Source organism: Pterocles gutturalis, unplaced genomic scaffold (genome assembly GCF_000699245.1).
Source record: "Pterocles gutturalis isolate BGI_N339 unplaced genomic scaffold, ASM69924v1 scaffold36422, whole genome shotgun sequence".
NCBI classification, from domain to species: domain Eukaryota; kingdom Metazoa; phylum Chordata; class Aves; order Pterocliformes; family Pteroclidae; genus Pterocles; species Pterocles gutturalis.
Window position 1 is genome coordinate 8715 of NW_010111429.1, and position 18744 is coordinate 27458.

The window sequence follows — 18744 nt, forward strand, 5'->3', positions numbered from 1 at the left end:
GAGAGGAGACCTCATCACTCTCTACAGCTACCTGAAAGGAGGGTGCAGTGAGGTGGGTGCTGGGCTCTTCTCCCAAGGAACACAAGACAGGATGAGAGGGAACAGCCTCAAGTTGTGAAAGGGGAGGTTTAGATTGGATATTAGTAAAAACTTCTTCATCGAAAGGTTTGTCAGGCATTGGAACAGGCTGCCCAGGGAAGTGGTGGAGTCACCATCCCTGGAGGTATTTAAATGACACGTAGATGTGATGCTTAGGGACATGGTTTAGTGGTGGACTTGGCAGTGTTAGATTTACGGTTGGACTCAATGACCTTCAGGGTCTTTTCCAACCTAAATGATTCTATGATTCATGATTTAACACCATCTATGAAGGATATGAAAAGGAAGAACAATTAGGAAAGTGAAAAGGGAAATATTGAGAAACTCCTAAAATATCAGTTACTAATTGGTAATAAGTAGTCCAGGTAATGCAATTATCTCTCATAGATGCAAAGTTGTAATGCTCATTGCCATGTTGTGCTAACAGCAAAATAAGAATAAAAAATATTTTGGTTTAAACTTTTGAACTCAAAGAAAAATAATTGTACACAGTGTACTTACAGTATTAAGAAATGCATGATCTATATGAAAAATTCCAGGAACTATAATCTACCTGCTCTCATTTTCTTCTAATATGACATGAACAAAACAGTCATCTCTATAAATGTGGAGGCTGTTAATTAGAATATTGTGCTGACCATTTCCACTCATATGAGAACATTATGCTGCAAAACAGTTTACAGCAGTACATTGGCCAAAAGAGAACTTGAGCTATTTGAACAGGATATTTATTGCAAAATATTCCATCATTATTTTGCAGATCAGCTACCATTAACTTCCACATAATAATTGTTTTTCCATTTCTCACTTCTCCAGGATCTACCTTAAAGGACTTACTGGGACAGCGGGCAAAATAAGTAGCATAAGCCAACCAGGAAATGATTTTAGCACAAAGGATGCAGACAATGACAAATGTATTTGCAAATGTTCACAAATGCTAACGGGAGGTAGGAATATTTTTTTGTTTCTCAGTCTTCCTATTTTTATTGGCACTGAAATTGTCTATGAGACAAATAGTGATAATTTTGACAGTAAATTTTGACTACTGAAGAAGTCCAAAACTCACAGATAGAAATGATACTATGGTGACTTCAAATGAAATATTTTATCATTTGACAAATGTTAAAGTAAAACAAGAGAAGTTAAAACTGGAGGAAAGACTCCAGTCTCTCAAGTTGGGGTACAAGAAAGTCTGTAATTGTGGAACTAAGAAGAGTGACAGCAGATTCTTCCAAGGAATGAGATAAAATAAGCCCAGAGATCAAAAACCTTAACTCCCCCAAAACACTTGTTTTAGAGATTCAGTTGGTCAGTGAAGTAGCTCCTGATTCTTTCAGCACAAACTGATTCTCTAACTATCCAGAGGAGAAGAAAACCCCAAAATCTGCTGTACAGTGTACTTGCTGCAGAAGGGTACAAGTATTTAATTCCATATTTCAATATAATTATGAAATGACAATACATAAATTTGAGATACACCACATATATGATACCTCTACATTTTTCTAATGATTGTTCACTAGTTACTTGAGTTTTAGTACTTTTATCTTGAATCACACAAGCCATTCTATAATTTGTCAATCTGGACTTCCACATTCTGAAATGTAAACAACTGCTTTGTAAATTTGACTTCTCTTCCTGTTATCTCTCAAGCAATGGTTTTCTTCCCTATAGCACAAGTTGCAAGACAAAAGACAGCTTCTGTTTATCCAAAAGGATAACTGGATTACTGCCCTGCAAAACAGAACACACACATTATCGCCATCATAACAGAAGCATAAAAATATTATCTTATTAACAAAAATAAATTTGCCTTATGACCCACTAGCAGGTCACAGCCATAAGGATACAAAATAACTTTGGGCTGCTTTTTTCTCCTTTTCCTTCTTACAAAGTTTCAGCACAGAGCTTTTTAATTGATCTGCACAGAGAGCTGAAACAAATAACTGAATTAAACCTCTAAAAACAATTAAGAAAGAAGTTTAAATCTGTTAAGAACAGCAATTTACCAAAGTAGATAAAAACCAAAGAAGACTCAGTATCATTATAGTTCAGGTTAAGTTCTGCCCTGAGACTGTCAACAATAATGTTTGATTTAGATAATAAATTAAACTTGATTGAAGACCTTCCCTTCTCAATGTTACACTACTATGTATTACATAAGCTTCAAGAATATACAGTGAATACATAAATATATCTCCTTGCCGAGTGTGAGGCACTTATTTTATACTGACACTTCTAAATCACAAGAATGAAAACCTAGGTTTAAATTTCTTTTTTAATTTCAGGACAACAAAGTGTCTTTTTATACTATTAAGAAAATTACCTGTGCTGATAGTTTCATCTGCTGATGTTTTTATTTTCTGTCTTGCAGGATGGTGGTTTGATGCATGTGGTCCTTCTAACCTCAATGGAATGTATTATCCATTACGACAGAACAACAACAAGTTCAACGGTATCAAGTGGTACTACTGGAAAGGCTCGGGATACTCTCTCAAAGCCACAACTATGATGATTCGACCAGCAGATTTCTAAATGCTTTTGCATTATGTGAATTATGTATTGTATAGTCTTGAAAGACTTCATTTGCTGAGCATATAAACCCACATCTGCAACTTGTCTCATTTTCAAGCCCACAAAACGTGCTAGTGTTCTGAAGGGATCAGTTCAGTACAATTCCTGAATTGCAATAGCCTTGATCAGCTAAAGCTCATATTATTCAACCAGACACAAAGTCTAAAGCATCAACCTGATATAAAAGTGATTTGGCCAAAGTACTGAATGAAAGAACATCTAAGAAACTGCCAGACAACTTAAGGACTGTGTTTTACCGATCATTTATGTTATGTATGTGTTAGTAAATAACTGGAACTGTGAAAAATACCTAAAATAGTTTTAGAAATATGTATTTTGCTTCATCACTGAACTTTAAACATTACTCTAATATGAAACACTTAACTAGATCTAGAACTATTTATCTCTGTGTCATGTTTGCCTTTTATGTACATAAAAAAATACTGTTGTGTAATTAGCTCAATACTGTAGTAAAATAATACATTCTTTCCCCCCCCATAGTCTCCTAAACAACTTCTTACACTTATTCAGGGATTTTTTCCAATAGCCTGGATTACTTTATTTAACAGAAAACAAACAGCATTTAAGTACTTTGCACTTATACTTGGGACATACTGTGTACAAAAATCACCATTTCGTTCAGTTTGTACTTATTACAGTCACTATTTTTAAGTTAGAAAAATCCCTGCAGATTACAATATAGTATATATGTCTTTATATTTTTATTAAGATTGCACTTTTTTTGCTTTCCTTATCATTTACCTGTAAAATAGCTGATCATTATTTTATAAACCGAGACAACGGCATTAACACCAGATGTCCGGTTGTCTATGACAATCAGTTATCATCTGGTGCTGTAGTACATCTATACATTTTGCAGAATAACCTAACTGAAAAAACATATGCATGTTCTTTGACACAATTAAATTTATGCTCATGACTTAAGACACAAATTACTACATTTTAAAAACAGGAGGAAAACTCTGAGTTATCTAAGGTCATACTGTTGGGTTTTTTTCAGTAAGGTTAGGACTTCTCCCTAGAAATTCTCCATAGGTAGGCCCTCAGTGTATGACAGAATGTGAATAAATTACTGAGTGATTTTTGCTTTTTTTTTTATTACTATATGCTTTAAAATTGTGTACTGTACACTGCAGTTTGGATTGAGAAGATATTTCTTCATAAATCAAACAAAATAATTCTGTGGAGATTTTTCCCCAAATTAACTTTAGGTTTCAATTTTCATGCTTAGTCTTTGCCTTAAAGTAATATTTTCGTAAAATTTTAATTTCAGCAGATGACTGAATTAGTTAAAAGGCAAGAACGTATCTCATGCCAAAACAAAACCCCAGACACAACATTTCTGGAGGCTTCCTTAACAAAAGTTATTGTATCATAAAATGAATAAATGATTTGGAGAAAGATGGAAGAAAACTCTTCCTTTTATACTGACAGTCATTAAAGCTGTTGTTATAGTACCCCACTACCATTCTTCTTCACTGAAAATGTGTGTCAGCACTACTAAAGGGGTAGCAGAGACAAAAAATAATTCTAATATAACTTGATTGTCTGATTTTAAATAAATCTAACAAATATAAATTAAGTCATCATCTGAAGAGTTGCATAAAATAATCTCAATATATTTAAGATTGCTGTTTAATATTTTATTGTTTCTCCTAGCAAACTTGTAAGGATATACATATCCCAAATGAAAAAAAAAATACTTCACAAAATTGTTTTCATGAATTTCTAAGAAATGTCTTAAAGAGCAAGTCTAGCAGATGGCCACCAAGCTAGTAGAGGAGCTAGACATACCAAGAAGCACATGACATGTAAAGAGAGGCCAGGAGAGCTGGCCTTTTTCAGACTGGAGAGGAGAATGGGGAGGCTTACTGCTGTCTACAACTGCTTGATCGAGGACAGAGAAGACAGAGCTAGACCCTCCTTGGAGGTGCACTGCAATGGGACAAGAGACGGCAAACACAAGTTGGAATTGGTGAAATTACACTTAGACAGATGGATTTTCTTTCTACTTTATTCATTTATTACTGTGAGGGTGGATTGGACAAGTCCCTTGGAACAGAGTGTTGAACTAGACAACCTTCAGAGGTCCTTTCTAATCTAAAATATTTTCAGATTCTATGAAATTTAACAGAAACGCTGAGTCTAGATTACTGTATTTCCTGCTTCACTGCATTTAAATAGAAAAACTAAAGAAAATACTCCCAAAATTTGAGATAGTAAGCATATCCAGCCCAATAATCTAAAACCAGAAAAGCTTCTTAAAAACCATGGTGGAATCTGGCACAGTATGAATGCTCAGCCTGGCAAAGGAAAATAGGGCTAACTTCTGTTTGACATTAACCTTCATTATTTTAGTAAGAAAACACTATAGGAAAAGAATAACTAAATATTGCACGGCTAGTTTTGATTTGCTGGGAAAAAGTTTTTATAAAGCTTAAGGCTTTTTAATAACTATTCTGGGAAAGTGATCAATGACTGATGTAGACATTGAATGGATCAACTGTTTAATGAGACTTTTTAATTTTTTGGAAAAATTGAGTAATTTATCAACATGAATGTAAAATTTTAGTGTGAATGTTTTTAAATGGCATTTTATCTAAATGAGATTGCCTGGCTTAAACTGCAAACACCAAAGCAAAGTGAGAGGAGGACATTTTGGAAGGAATGCAATAACAGGAAAAAAGAAGGCTGCAACAACTGGTTTGGACTTGGTACAAACAATTATAACAGCAGGACAACCCCTTCTTTTAATTCCTTCCTGTAACCAAATAAACAGTATATAAAACTAGGATGCACTTTCATTTTCTCTAACTACTTCTTAGGAAGCAGAAACAAAATAACAAGAAACGAAAGGGAATATAAACACTATTCATGCTCAAATAATAACCACATCTTTAAAAATAAGATACCTACTGCATGAAGAGACCAGAATGACTGAAGAAGGGAAAGATTGGAGAGGTGATGGAAATATCACCCGGGACACTGACTTTGTTCCTCTGCAAGAGGAGCACACTTCAAACAGACGTGATTCAGGTTCTCAGCACAACCATAACACGACCTTCTCTCAAGCCCTCCTCACTTCTGCTTTAGGAATAAAAACTGTAAACAGAATGTAAAAAACAACCCCAGCAAAACACTTCCAAGGAATGCTATGTAAGTTGTTACTGATAACGTACTTGTTTAATAACCAAGGTAGTCTGAGAAAAACCAGAAATCCCAAAATAGCTTAATCTGAAGCAGTGTATTCTTTACAAATACAGAAAAGGGAAAAAAAAGAACATTCTTCTTACTTATTTTTCACATTAAATTTCGCCATTCTTAATGTATTTGCTATATGAAAAAACCTCCTACTTCATCCTTATAGAAAAAATACCACATTATAATGGATGATTAATTTCTTTGGGCTTATTTCAGAATAACTGCTACAGTTTCCGTATACTTTGAGAACATACAGTTTATAAGAATGAAGCAAAGTCTTCATCTTGAACAGGTAAATTTACATAAATTATAGATTTAGAAAGAATGTTAAAAATAAGTTCTTAACACTTAATAAAATTACAGCAAAAATGAAGTTCAAACACCCATTAAATGTTCTTTTCAAAGTCTGTGTGAAACTGTGAGAAACAAGTAGCTGATAAGAATATATTTATCTAACTGCTACAATAGAAGAAAAATTGTGAAACCTTTTTGGCGAAAGTATTAGAGTGATTGACCAGTAACCTGCTAGAATTCTAGTTGTTTTAAAACCAAAATAAGATTATTGTTTAAGCAATTACAACCCATGGAGTACAGACACACTTAGATCTGCACAGACACATGCCTCCACAGACACCTTTTTGCACTACTTCACAATTCAGTACTTGAAAATGATAATTAAAAGCAGGAAAAATGCTTCATTTTACCTACTTAGTTGTAAAAACCCACAGTAATTTTCCATTGCCACGGTCATTTCTGGACTGAAAATACTGACTCTATGACCTGACACATATTTCCGTTAGGTGACAACATGCCTCTCCAGTTTATATGCAGGCACAGATAGAAATTAAATATGCCAGAAAAAATTTAAAGGACATTTATACTTAAATATGAAGCAATTTTATTTAGATGTTAGTTGGTGAATCAAATTTTTGCATTTTCCATGTATACCAAAGTTTTTGCACACACTTCAAAAAGTAGTGGACAAAGGAGAAAACAACTCCTTGAAGGATGTGATTTAAAAAATGTTTTTCCTAGCAGGCCTTCTTGTTCACAAAAGCTATTTAGAAGGCCAGTCATTTTCCAGATAAACAAAAGAACGTTCACAAGCTTAAAGGGCCATTAAACTTACAGGAGCTGCAGGGAAGCTGGATGAAAGCTCATATGGTTCCTCTGAGATCCAATGGCCCAATTCCAAAGACCACAAAACCTAAAATAAATTAAGGGGTAAGTGAAAATCTTATAATTTCTAAAATAGCAAACTCCTTGAATGTGTAATTAGAAGTAACAGTGCAGTTACAATAGTTAGTTTGATGTTTCATTTACCCAAACCAAATGATTCTCTGAAAAATCAAGCAGTCAGAAAGGTACAAATTTTACAGGTGAAACAAACCATTAAAATACCAAAGTCATATTTCTATGCATAGCTGCGTTAAATTTCAAAACCTTGTCAGGATATTAGAAAAGTCAACTTTTTCTGCATCACGATAGATAATACTAAAGATTTGAAAAGGGAAATCATGCTATATCAGTTACGTTGTCTTGGTTCAGTTTATTACTGAACTTCAGGAGGTTCTTGTTGACCCATTTCTCCAGTCTGTCAAGGTCTCTCTGAATGGGAACACCCATCTGCTGTATCAAACACTCATCACAGTTTTGTAACATCTGCAAACTTGTTGAGGGTGCATTCTGTCCCATCATACAGATCATAAATGAACATGTTGAACAATACTGGACCAGTATCAACCCCTGCTATTGACTGGCATTATGAAACTATTGTACATAACCCATATTACATATGTTAATCAGCCTGCAAAGAAGAAAAGCTCTGTTTAATTCTCTTCAGTATCCTCCTCTGTCAACTGCACATTCTAGATCACAAAAAAAGCTTGCTAACAGTGCAGAGTACTGACTGCCTGGAAAATACGTGATCATTTATGTTCAACAGAGCTCTGAAATGCTGGACTGATGTGATCCTTGGAGACTAGCAATCTTGACACTTTGGACAACTTTCAGCCTTCTGTTCCCATCAGGGCCATCACAAAATGGCTAACAGAAAGAAAAAGAAAGAAAAAAAAGTACTTTAACTCCTCAGGGACATTTTTGCATATGTAGGGACTGCTCATGTTTACATACTGAAAACTGAGGATATATTAAAATAACTTCCTCTGGCTGTCACAGAAATTATTCTCTATTGATACAATGATCAAATTGACATAGTAGTTGAACTATTATCTCATTCTAGGAATCATTTTATCCATTAGTTGAAGTGGTTATATTTTCAATTTCTGAAATACACTATTTCTAATATTCTTTTTGGTAAAAAAAAAAAAAATTCCCCAAAATATTCTATCCAGTGTTTTTTCCTGGGCTGATTTCTAAACTATTCTTCAAAACAATTTATTATTGTAAGTTGCATCTGGTAGACTATAATATTAAAAGCCTCACAAGGAGCGTTCAGAGATTATTCCTCAAGTGGTCAGGCATAGTCTTTATGGGAAAATGGAAAAAGACTGAAGTTCCAACCATGGCTCTGCCCTTTAGTCATATAAAGGGCACTTTCCTACTAATTTCTATATAGTCTAAATTCTGAAGCACACTCTGATGGAAGAGGAGTTTGTTTTCCTCATTGGTTTCATCAGTGTGAGCTGAGCCATAAAGCTTCTCATACAGACAAAAGACTGGTAAGTTCTTTGCCAAGTTTGTCCACTGTCACACATTTTAACAACTTTCCCCTTCTACAGATATTTGAGCTCTGCAATATCGTTCCTGTAGTTGCCACTTGGCAAGCTTAAATGAGAGTCACAAAAAGCACTGTTACCCACTAGTGAGAGACAGCACGATTCATACATGCAACCTTCAAACCCACAGCAACCCCCCGATACCCTGCTGCTCCTAGAGCAAAAGGTAGAATTAAGCAAAGCAGATAGTGCACATGTACCCCTAAAATGGGATATAAGGAATTTATTAGACAGTAAAACCCCATGTTTAGGATAATTCTACCTCTGGAAGTCACATTTTCCTTAAATAGTTCTCTAGCCATTTCAAATAGATGATGTCTGTTTCTTTCTGTTAGCACAGCCACACACCAGTAGACTGTTGTCATTATTCATCTTAGAAAAAACTAAATTTCATCAGTGTGTGAAATTTTTTCCATCCTTGATTCACAGTTAACTGAAACATTCTGTACTTTTCTTTTTTTTTTTTTTTTGGAAGAAGATGCCATACAATTCCATAAATTATTAGTTTCAATTTAAATTACAAAACTTTACCTCATAAAATTTGTGAAGCAGTGCTGTGAAATGTTCCCCTTAGACAACAATTGGCATAATAGATATCAAGCATGATAAAGTTATCCTTTACAATGTTACAGCCCACTACTAAACTAATGGCCTAATTGTATGGAGGAAAATAAATTTCTGTGAAGGGCACTTTGTCCCAAATCTTTTGCTTCAAGCAGCGAATTGTAAACTGAATTTAGAAAGTAATCTTGTTATCAAAACCAAGTTCTAGAGTCTCTAGTCCAAAGTAGCTTACGTTTGATGACTTTCATGGAAACCAGCAACCTCTACCATGAACTGCTACGAAAGCTGGTGGTTTGTGTGATGCAGAAAGTGGTGTTTTACTTGGTGGAGGACAAGTTTACAATTTTGCAGGCTATTGGAAGTGAACTGCGATTTTTTGTTGAGAATGACAAGCAGCACATCTTCAAACTTATTGTTGAACTTTATTCCAAAAATCCAAAGAATATTATGTTTACTTTTAGAAAAAGCTCTACAAAATATTTGAAAATGCAACAGCCATACAAAACCAGAAAATAATTTCTATAGTCATTATATCATACCAAACCCAAAAATAAGAGTTCAGCACACTAATAAATCAAGGACCTTTAAAAAAATATTCAAAACATAATAATGTACTGCAGTTTAGTCAAGAAAAGTATAGTAACTTTGTAAAAACATACAGTTAAGACTGGAACTTATGATTTGAAGTTATAAATTTTAAGGTGATACCTGTGTATATTTTTAACAATTACTTTTCACAATTTACAATTAGAATAGTGAAACCTGTCAGCCTTATACATATAGCTGTATATATTTATTGCAAATAAAAACTTGTTAATCCAAGCCACTGCTTTTTAAATTACAGTATAAATTAACTTTAACTGAATCAAGAAAATTGTAAATTCTAATAGAATTCTTAGAGACATATTGCATGAAAATAATTTCTTAGCAAATAATCTTGAGCAGTAACAGATGTACCATGCTGTATAATGTGTACATCATGTCCTTACAGTAACAAAATGATGTTTGTACCAAGAGTAACTGGCAAACAACTCAAACAGATTAAAACATAAACCCAAAAGATTAGTTATGATTAAGTAATCCCATTTCATTTTCCAGGCCAATTTTACAGTAATACCCTCTATCAATCCTTGTAGTATTTACACAATTTTGTTTAGAAATTATTTTTGTTTATCTTAACAAAAGATGGATCAATGCTTGTCTGCCACAGCTCTGGAATTGAGTACAAAGGCATCGTATCTACTTGCCTTGATAAAAAGAAAATTAGATACAGAGATCATGAACAGGTCCTGCAGTAAATGATTAGGTCACCACTCACTAAAACATTCAGTTTTCATGAACAAAGGCAAGAGCTCTCCATTCCAAGTCACTGAATGTTTGCTTCTGACTTTGTCAGGGACCAATTTTCAACCAGTATATTTTCACAGCAACACTAAAAAAATGCTTCAAATTCACATGCAATAAAATCAAGTTACGATTTGCAATATTATTCTTGAGTAAACGGCTTTTCTTGTTAAGTCAGTAATATCTTCATATTCAACAGTTCCTTAGAATGTGGAAAAGGACTAAGAAAAGCTGAAACACTTCAGAATATAAAAGTGCTTATGGTGAGAGGAAAGAGCAAACTAGAACTTCTCAAATGGGTAGTTACAAAAGAAGATTTAACTAAAAGTGCAATGATAAAGCAGTACAGATCAGAAAGGCCCAAACTGTAGTTACTTCAGGTAACTACATGCGTATCATGTAGGATAAGCTTCATAATGGCAAGTGCTAGACATCTTGAAAATAAAGAAGCAACAGTAGTTTATTTTGTTTTCAGCCCAACAACTAAGTTCTAAAGTATAAGAAAAAGGAAACCAAAAAATTAGAAGTTATTCTACAACCCTTTTCTGTATAAGATGAACAGCTATTTCCATATAAATTCCAACGGCTATGCTTTACAGCTCTGGCAACATGAAGAAAGGTGAAAAACTGTCATCTGCAATGTCAGATTGAGTAGTTAATGTCTTATCACAGTTAGCAACTGAGGTGGTTTAACCCTGGCCTGAGAGGTAAGCTCCCCACACCGTCGCTGCTCACTCCCCTCTCCAGCAGGATGGGGGAGAGAATTGGATGGGCAAGAGCAGGAAAAAAACCCCTTGCAGGTTAAGGTAAAGACAGTGAATAGGTAAAGGGGAGGAAAAAAGTTCTAAAAAAACCCAAGTGATGTAAAAGTAACCATTCCCACCAGCAGATTGATGCCCAGCCAGTCTCCAAGCAATGGCTGCTTTGGAAAAACTCCTGCTTAGTTTTATATCTGACCATGATGTCATATGGTATGGAAAATCTCTTCAGTCAGTTGGAGTCAGCTGTCCTGGCTGTGTCCCCTCACAGCTTCTTGTGCACCCCCAGCCTTCCTGCTGTGGGGGCTGACTGAGAAACAGAGAGCACCTTGACACTGTGTAAAGCAATGGCCAGCAACAGCTAAAACTTTAGTGGGTTATCAACACTGTTTTGGTCACCAGTCTAAAACAAAGCAACATACAGCCTACGGTGAAGAAAATTAACTCCACCACAGCCAGGCTCAGTACAGCAATTCACAATTATCTTCTCTTTACAGTAACAGTCTGGTAACTTAATGTAGTAGTCCACAAACATTTCTGAGGATATACAGTGATCATTTGATCTGGATGTCTGGAAACTGTTTCTGCAAATTACAAAGTCTCCAAACTACTAATCTACAAATAGCTTTCCTTATTTTTTTTTCCTCTTTTACATTTTTCCACTATGCAGCAAAATGCCTAATAATTCCACTTCATTTTTACCAGTGCTGAACAGAATAAATGTTATGGAATACAGCAGAAATATTTTACATCAATATACAAAAACTTCAATCTGAATAATGTGACTTGGCTAACGTTGAGCAGAAATGGTTTGTTTAGCCTTTAATCTGTCCCAAAATAATGCATATGACATGAGATGAGACTTCGGGCATTTCTAAAATACAGACTGTACAATACAGGAATACTTTGGTTAGATTAAGTACTGAAAGACTGTAAGTCATGGTAACAGAGCTTCACATAGACAAATTTCCTCTAACTGAGCTAACGCTAGGTAAGCCTGAATAGCTGAACATTGCACTATTGTACATAGCACAGACACAAACATTGTTATATGGCTGATGTTTTAGCCATACTAAATAAGCTTGATTTCTTTTTTTTTTTTTTTGTAGTAAAATTTAAAAATATTTCTTACCCATTCATAAGAAACAATCCAACACCCACGAGCAATTCCCAGCACAACATTCAAGGTACGACGAGGACTCCCTGTCACCACATGACTTGTTGTTTCACATACGTCATCTGAGAACAAAAAGTCTCCAAGTTTATTCACCACCTGAATTACTGTATCTTGTTTCCTAAAAAGAAAAGGAAAAAAGCCCTACAATGTTGAATAGATATGCAGAATTACAAAAGCATATACACACAACAAAAATTAACTCAAACTCACCTCACTTTTTTCCTCACTAATCATTTCTTATCCTTTTCTCACTGAACCCCTATCCATTTGCTAGCCCTAAATTCATTATCCTTCCCACAGGGTCCAAACAGACCCTTTTCTATAATCACACTATTATATCTATTTGCACATCAAAGCTCCCTTGTCCCCCAAGTCTATCTTATCTGTTTAAATAGAAGCTTTTGAGTCAGGAATTATCTAACATGATGTTTGTGTACAATGCCTAGTACAACAGAGCCTCATTCTTGGTTGCTTTTGTAGTACTATCAAAAAACCATTACCAGGAATTGTAAACATTTAGACACAGCACTCTTAAGAGGTTTTCATTAGGAAGCATCAGATTTTCAGTATTCATCATGAAAACATTGAGATCTTGGTATCACTAGAGAAAAGCTGTTGCACGAGAACAATTTACTGTTCTTATTAATGATCATTATTATAAATCACTATAATAAATCTTTATTATAAATTATAATTATCTGTAAATGAAAGCCCCGTTCCAGTGACCTCTCTGCTCCCCTCAGCTGACTTGGAAATGCCGAGGGCATGCTACACAAGATAAAACAATAAAGCACAACCTTGAACACAGTCACATCTATCACAATGATGATCCTCTCAGGTAAAACACTTCAGTTAATCACTGACATCATGAGAGCCAACTCAGAACATCTCCAGAAGCCTCTGGGGTTACTTTCATTCTCACCACATTTCACTTCACAGAAAGTAACCCAGTTACAGCTCCCCAAACACCCAAGCTGAAGCAGACACTACTTAGAGGAACACTAACAAAACCTGCAAAAAAATTCTTCATAGAGAATGCAACAATCTATTTTTTTAAGAAGTTTCAAACAAACACATGAATAGTAACAGCAAACAGCGTAGCAAACTAACTTCACACTTAAGACAAAAGGTAATATTGTATGTGGAGACACTTAAAAAAAAAAATAACTAGAGAAGAAAACCAAACCACTGACTTAATTAACCACCTTACTCCAGACACTGGTTAGTGTGAATTCTGGCCTTGGCTATATTACCTTGAATGTTTCTGGAATATTTACTATTCCCTTTTCATTCGATAAGTTTTAATTTGACATTGACTACAAATGGGAATGTTTTTGCAACATTGCAACTCATAGGGGCTGCATTTCCAGGCTCTACCTGAAACTTTTCTTCTTTCTTGTGTCTACACAAAATTCCTTACAGTGAGAGGAAAAAGCCCTGCTGTCCTAGAATTGAATCTAAGATATCTTATAAATTACAGTGAAAACTCACTAGTTTATATGTCAATCAGCAGCAAAAACTGCCAGATGCAAATTAACAGCAAAACTTCACTGCTTTAGTGATTCAGGAAAACAGGTAGCTGCTGGCTGTGAATCAGCAAGCAGCATTTAATATACTCTCGTAACCCAATACCATAAAACCACCGAACTCATGATCTTTAAATTTAAATTCTAACGAACCACTTTTGAGGCTGTAGCTAATGGGTAGTAGAATTGGCTTTTGGCCATTGAGTTGTACGCTTTGGAGGACTATATTCTGTTCTTTAGTTCTTTCAGAGGCAGTCCCTTGCCCTTCACCCCTTTACAGGTTGATGAATGCCTGCAACTGTAGACAGCCAAAAGCACAATCTTGAAGAACAGCAACTGTCATCACCAGACATTTTTATTTAATGAAACAGTAATTGGCTAGTGGGAAAAATCAACACACAAGTAACATAAAATAAATAATATATTAATGACCTCTTTCAACAAAAGAACTTTTTCCCCAGCTCTGTCAGGATTTGTTCTCTTCTTTTAGGCAGATCACAGCCTCTGTCTTCCACTACTCCTACTTGCACTATAGCTATTATCTTCACGTCCCCCACAGTGGTCCTGTATTGCATGACTTGCAAAGTGCATTTTATAGTCTTGGTGTTACTGGCATCCAGTCACATTAAATACAAGAAAAGTATTAATTCAATTTTATGTTTCTGACATATATTGGTACAGTCGTTAATAGCCACCAACAACCACTTACAAAGAACTTCTAAAAGGAGAGCCACTAAGTACAGTTTCTGAGTACTTCTATCTATGTAACTGTCAAGATTTAATTACTTCAGACTTGAAACAGACTTGTGGGTAGTAGAAATATCAAGTTTTGAAAAAGAATTCAAAAAAACTGTAATCAAGTGTAGAATAAAATATGTAATTGTGTTTTTGTTGGACATTCTTTATGCTGTGAGACTTTTAAGAGAATCATAAGACTATGCCAGAAAATTATTAACTTTCCCCCAAAATATGCAGGGGCAGCTGCTTCTAATGTTTTGAAACTAAGTGGCTAAAAGGCTACAACTGATACTCCTTCAGCAACTAATTGTACGAAAGAAAAAAATTTTAAACTGATGTTTCAGATTATGACTTTTTAAATAGAAATAACTAAAATGTATGGGGAAAAAGCTGTCTTGGGATGAAAGTCTGAACCATTTACTACATAAAATTACTTTTTTACAGTTCTTCAGAAAAGTTCAAAACTTGCTTAAGATTTTAATTTTATTGCTCTGAAGCCCCATTGAGCTCACCTATGGAACAACTACTTCAGCCTGCACCATAGCAACAAAAACCTATACACGTGCACTCTAGATAGCAACGGCATATACATGTATGCATGTGTTTCTAGAATACAGAATGAAAGAAACGATTTTAACATATGGCCCAAAGATAAATTTAATTTTGTATAGGTATAAAAAGATCATCAACACTCAAGTTTAAACAGGGCGCTAAGGAGTCAAAACGTTTCATACTTACTCAGAAGACATACTCGTCATAACTAGGGTCCTTGTTGGCTAGACATGTGAAAGAGAGAAGAAAACATCAGAAATCTGGAAAGCTTTCCCCTTTGAAAAAAAAACTTAAATTGGAAACTGTTCCATTAAAAGGACTAAGCAACTTCATAATTACAGTATCACTTGGGACAAGGCTGTACTTATTAACACAGGTACTAGAAATATTAGGAAAGAAACTCCATCATCACATCTGATACCAAGAGTGTATTAATTGCAAAGTATAATTTTAATAATTTTATTTTTATTTTGATACTGTAACTTTTTTTTTCCCATGACTTTAGTATTTCAAGTCCAGGTTTTAAAGTAAAAAATCTTTCACTCTTAAGTCTTGTCTAGTGAATAAAAGTTATCAGAGTAATACAACGCACAAGATGTACTCAAAGAGTACACCAAACCTTAAACCAGTGATGCCGGGACACCTTAAAAAGCACCCGCCCCACTTCTCTGCAATACCCCCCTCCCCCCCCATAGCTTATGTGCAAGGTAGGAGTGGTGCCCCACTCAGACTTTAAATAACCTTTTTAAGAATTATTATTACAGAAGTCAGAAAGAGGGAGAAGTATCCTTTTGTCATCAGTAATAACCATGAAAGCCTTTAGCATGCACAAAGGTAGGACAGAACATGAATTTTAGCAGTGTCAGAGAATAGATAACTGAACACAACATGGTGATCAAAAAAATATATGTAAGAAGAGGTTTTGAAAATCAGCTAAGAATTACTTGTAGCTACATAAACATGCACAAGTTGCACACATAAATATTTAATTTTATAGAAAAAAGTAGATCAACTGACTCTTACACAATGATTTCAAACAATCCCTCTGAATTTTCAGAATCAATATATGAATTTCAAATTATTACTCTAGATAATTACTGTTCCATAAGAAATAATAATTCCCATATCTGTTACACAAGTGGTAAGCTCCCAAAGACTCTGCTAAAATTCAGTCTCCTTTGAGTAATGTATTGAGCTGAGACCATAAAAATATTTTGAATTGGATTACAGCTGGTAGCACAGGCTGAAAAAGGCTTGAAGGCAACTCAGTTTACCCAGCAATGAATCACAGAACAGAAGAGAGAACACACTCTGTTGCAACTCCATCCATCCCCTCTTATCAGCACAGAACCATTCTCCATTAAGTGTTCAAGCAATTTATCACATTTAAGAATGGAGTTCCTTGGAATTACCTCTGCAGACTAATAGACTCATAGCATGCACCATGACTGTACAGGTGTTCATTATATGAACAATCTTTGTAGAAATAAAACACAATTTAGATACCATTGGCAAGCTAGATATTAAAGCTAACATAAGAAAGAGTCTTTTCAGCATACACATGGTAATTTAATTCTGTGGACAGGTAAATTTAAAAAACATAAAACCCAGACACTATGTTGTTTCTGAAGACTTAAATAATGTAGCAAAGAACCATAGAATGGTTTGGGTTGAAATGGATCTTAAAGACCATTGAGTCCAACTTCCCCTCTTATGGGCAGAGACACCTGCCGCTAGCCCAGGTTGCTCAAAGCCTCATCCAGCCTGGCCTTGAACCCCTCCAGGGATGGGGCATCCACAGCTTCTCTGGGCAACCTGTTCCAGTGCCTCACCATCCTCACAGTAATTCAATAATTTTTTTTAATTCATTATAAACCTCATCTATGTCAAATACGTATGCTTCAGCACAGTCATTATGTTCTCCTTCAGGATCTGAAACTAAGCCCCACTGCTATCAGAATGAAGCTCTTTGGCTAGAAGTCTGGAGTCAAATCCACACAAAAGAATTGCATGAAGTTCCTGGGGCCCTTGTATAGTACTAGCTCCAAAGACAGATCCTGATGAATGTGCAGAAAAATACCCTTCCTCACAACTTTCTATAAATGAAATGTCATGAAAGTATTACTAATCGGACGCTACTTTCGCCAAACTTGGGTTAAAAAAACATATTACTATAAACCAAGGCCAGAGCAGCTTGAAATCCTACAGCTGGTTCTTCAGCTTCAGAGCAGAAATGATTGTTACCAGTTCCTTAATACCTTAGTTAGAGGGAAGTGAAAATACTGGATCTCTACAAACTGGGAAACCTGCAGCCTGTCCTGACATCACCCTGCCAAGTCAGCTTTTGAATTATAGCTTTTATGCCACAGCACATAGCATACAGGGAGTATTCTAGGCAAATGTTCTGTCCATGCACTTCAAAGTGATTCAAAGACTCAAGAATGCAGAAGGATGCATACAATAAAGTAGAAATTGGAATACATTTAATTTCTTCCAAACTATTATTTCGTTTTCATTCAGAACTGCATATTTTTGCAAGTGCAGAGGTCATTTGCTAAGCAGACAACATTTTGTTTTATTGCTTTGGTAAGACAAGCAGTCCTCTTTAATTACAATTACCAAGCAGAAAACTTAGCCAAACTATGTTTTAATTTTCAGTTGTGCATTTTTCAAGTTAATTGCTTTCCCCCGCACGCCCCACCCTGCTATGCATTTTTTCTTCTATGCTCTTTATGCCTGTTTTATTTTACATGTTGCTTTTATTGAAAAAAAAATAGAGTTAGCATTTTATTTTCTGACCAGCAAGAAGACATCTGGTGAGCATCATTATGAGTTCTAATGCACATATGCACATTTGCAGCAGGATTATTATTAATAAAACACTGGAAAAGGTGGTATTAGGTTAACTGGCCCTTTTATTTATCATTAATCTCTGAATCCTGAAGACTTGCATATCTGTACTCTAAATCAGAACACACTTTCTGAATTATTTTTTAGATCTCATCTTGTCTTTAAGAACCCAGGCCTCAGATATTTTTCAAGAAAGGATTTCAACCAATAAATACCACTTTTGAATTGTGTCTTAGTCCAAATGTTCCTCTTCTGCCTTAAAGCTGACTGAATTTCTGAAAGAAATAAGCTTCAGCGCACTCTCAACTCAGATGTATACTGTGACAGAGTAAAAAAAGACCTTCACCTTCAGGACTCAACAAGATACTTACCCTGTGTAGCTTGCCCAATATGCCAGTGATAAAGGACTTTTTGGGGGGTGGGAGGGAAGCAGGGGAAAGTAGTGCATGCATGTGCAAATGAAGTGTATGGGAGAGTACAAGATTATTACGCTATTCGTTTTGTATTCTTCCAATCCCTTTTTTCCTCTGGCTATTGTAGGCCCATCAGATGGTTCTGAAATTGGTTCAGAACTTGTATACTCACTTTTGATCTTTACAGCT

At 35.2% G+C, this 18744-nt stretch overlaps 2 protein-coding genes across 2 annotated transcripts in view; one reads left to right on the forward strand and one right to left on the reverse strand.

The window, feature by feature from the left end:
• The window catches only part of LOC104461972 (angiopoietin-2), a gene marked incomplete at its 5' end in the record, with an annotated part of 5933 nt that extends 2736 nt beyond the window's left edge, over positions 1–3197 (forward strand). The window contains 2 exons of the mRNA XM_010073730.1: positions 916–1046; positions 2474–3197. Coding sequence (XP_010072032.1) covers positions 916–1046; positions 2474–2634 — 292 coding nt within the window. The remainder of the gene's footprint in view (positions 1–915; positions 1047–2473) is intronic.
• A 3806-nt stretch (positions 3198–7003) lies between these two features.
• The window catches only part of MCPH1 (microcephalin 1), a gene marked incomplete at its 5' end in the record, with an annotated part of 28687 nt that continues 16946 nt past the window's right edge, over positions 7004–18744 (reverse strand). The window contains 3 exons of the mRNA XM_010073731.1: positions 7004–7102; positions 12432–12594; positions 15479–15516. Coding sequence (XP_010072033.1) covers positions 7004–7102; positions 12432–12594; positions 15479–15516 — 300 coding nt within the window. The remainder of the gene's footprint in view (positions 7103–12431; positions 12595–15478; positions 15517–18744) is intronic.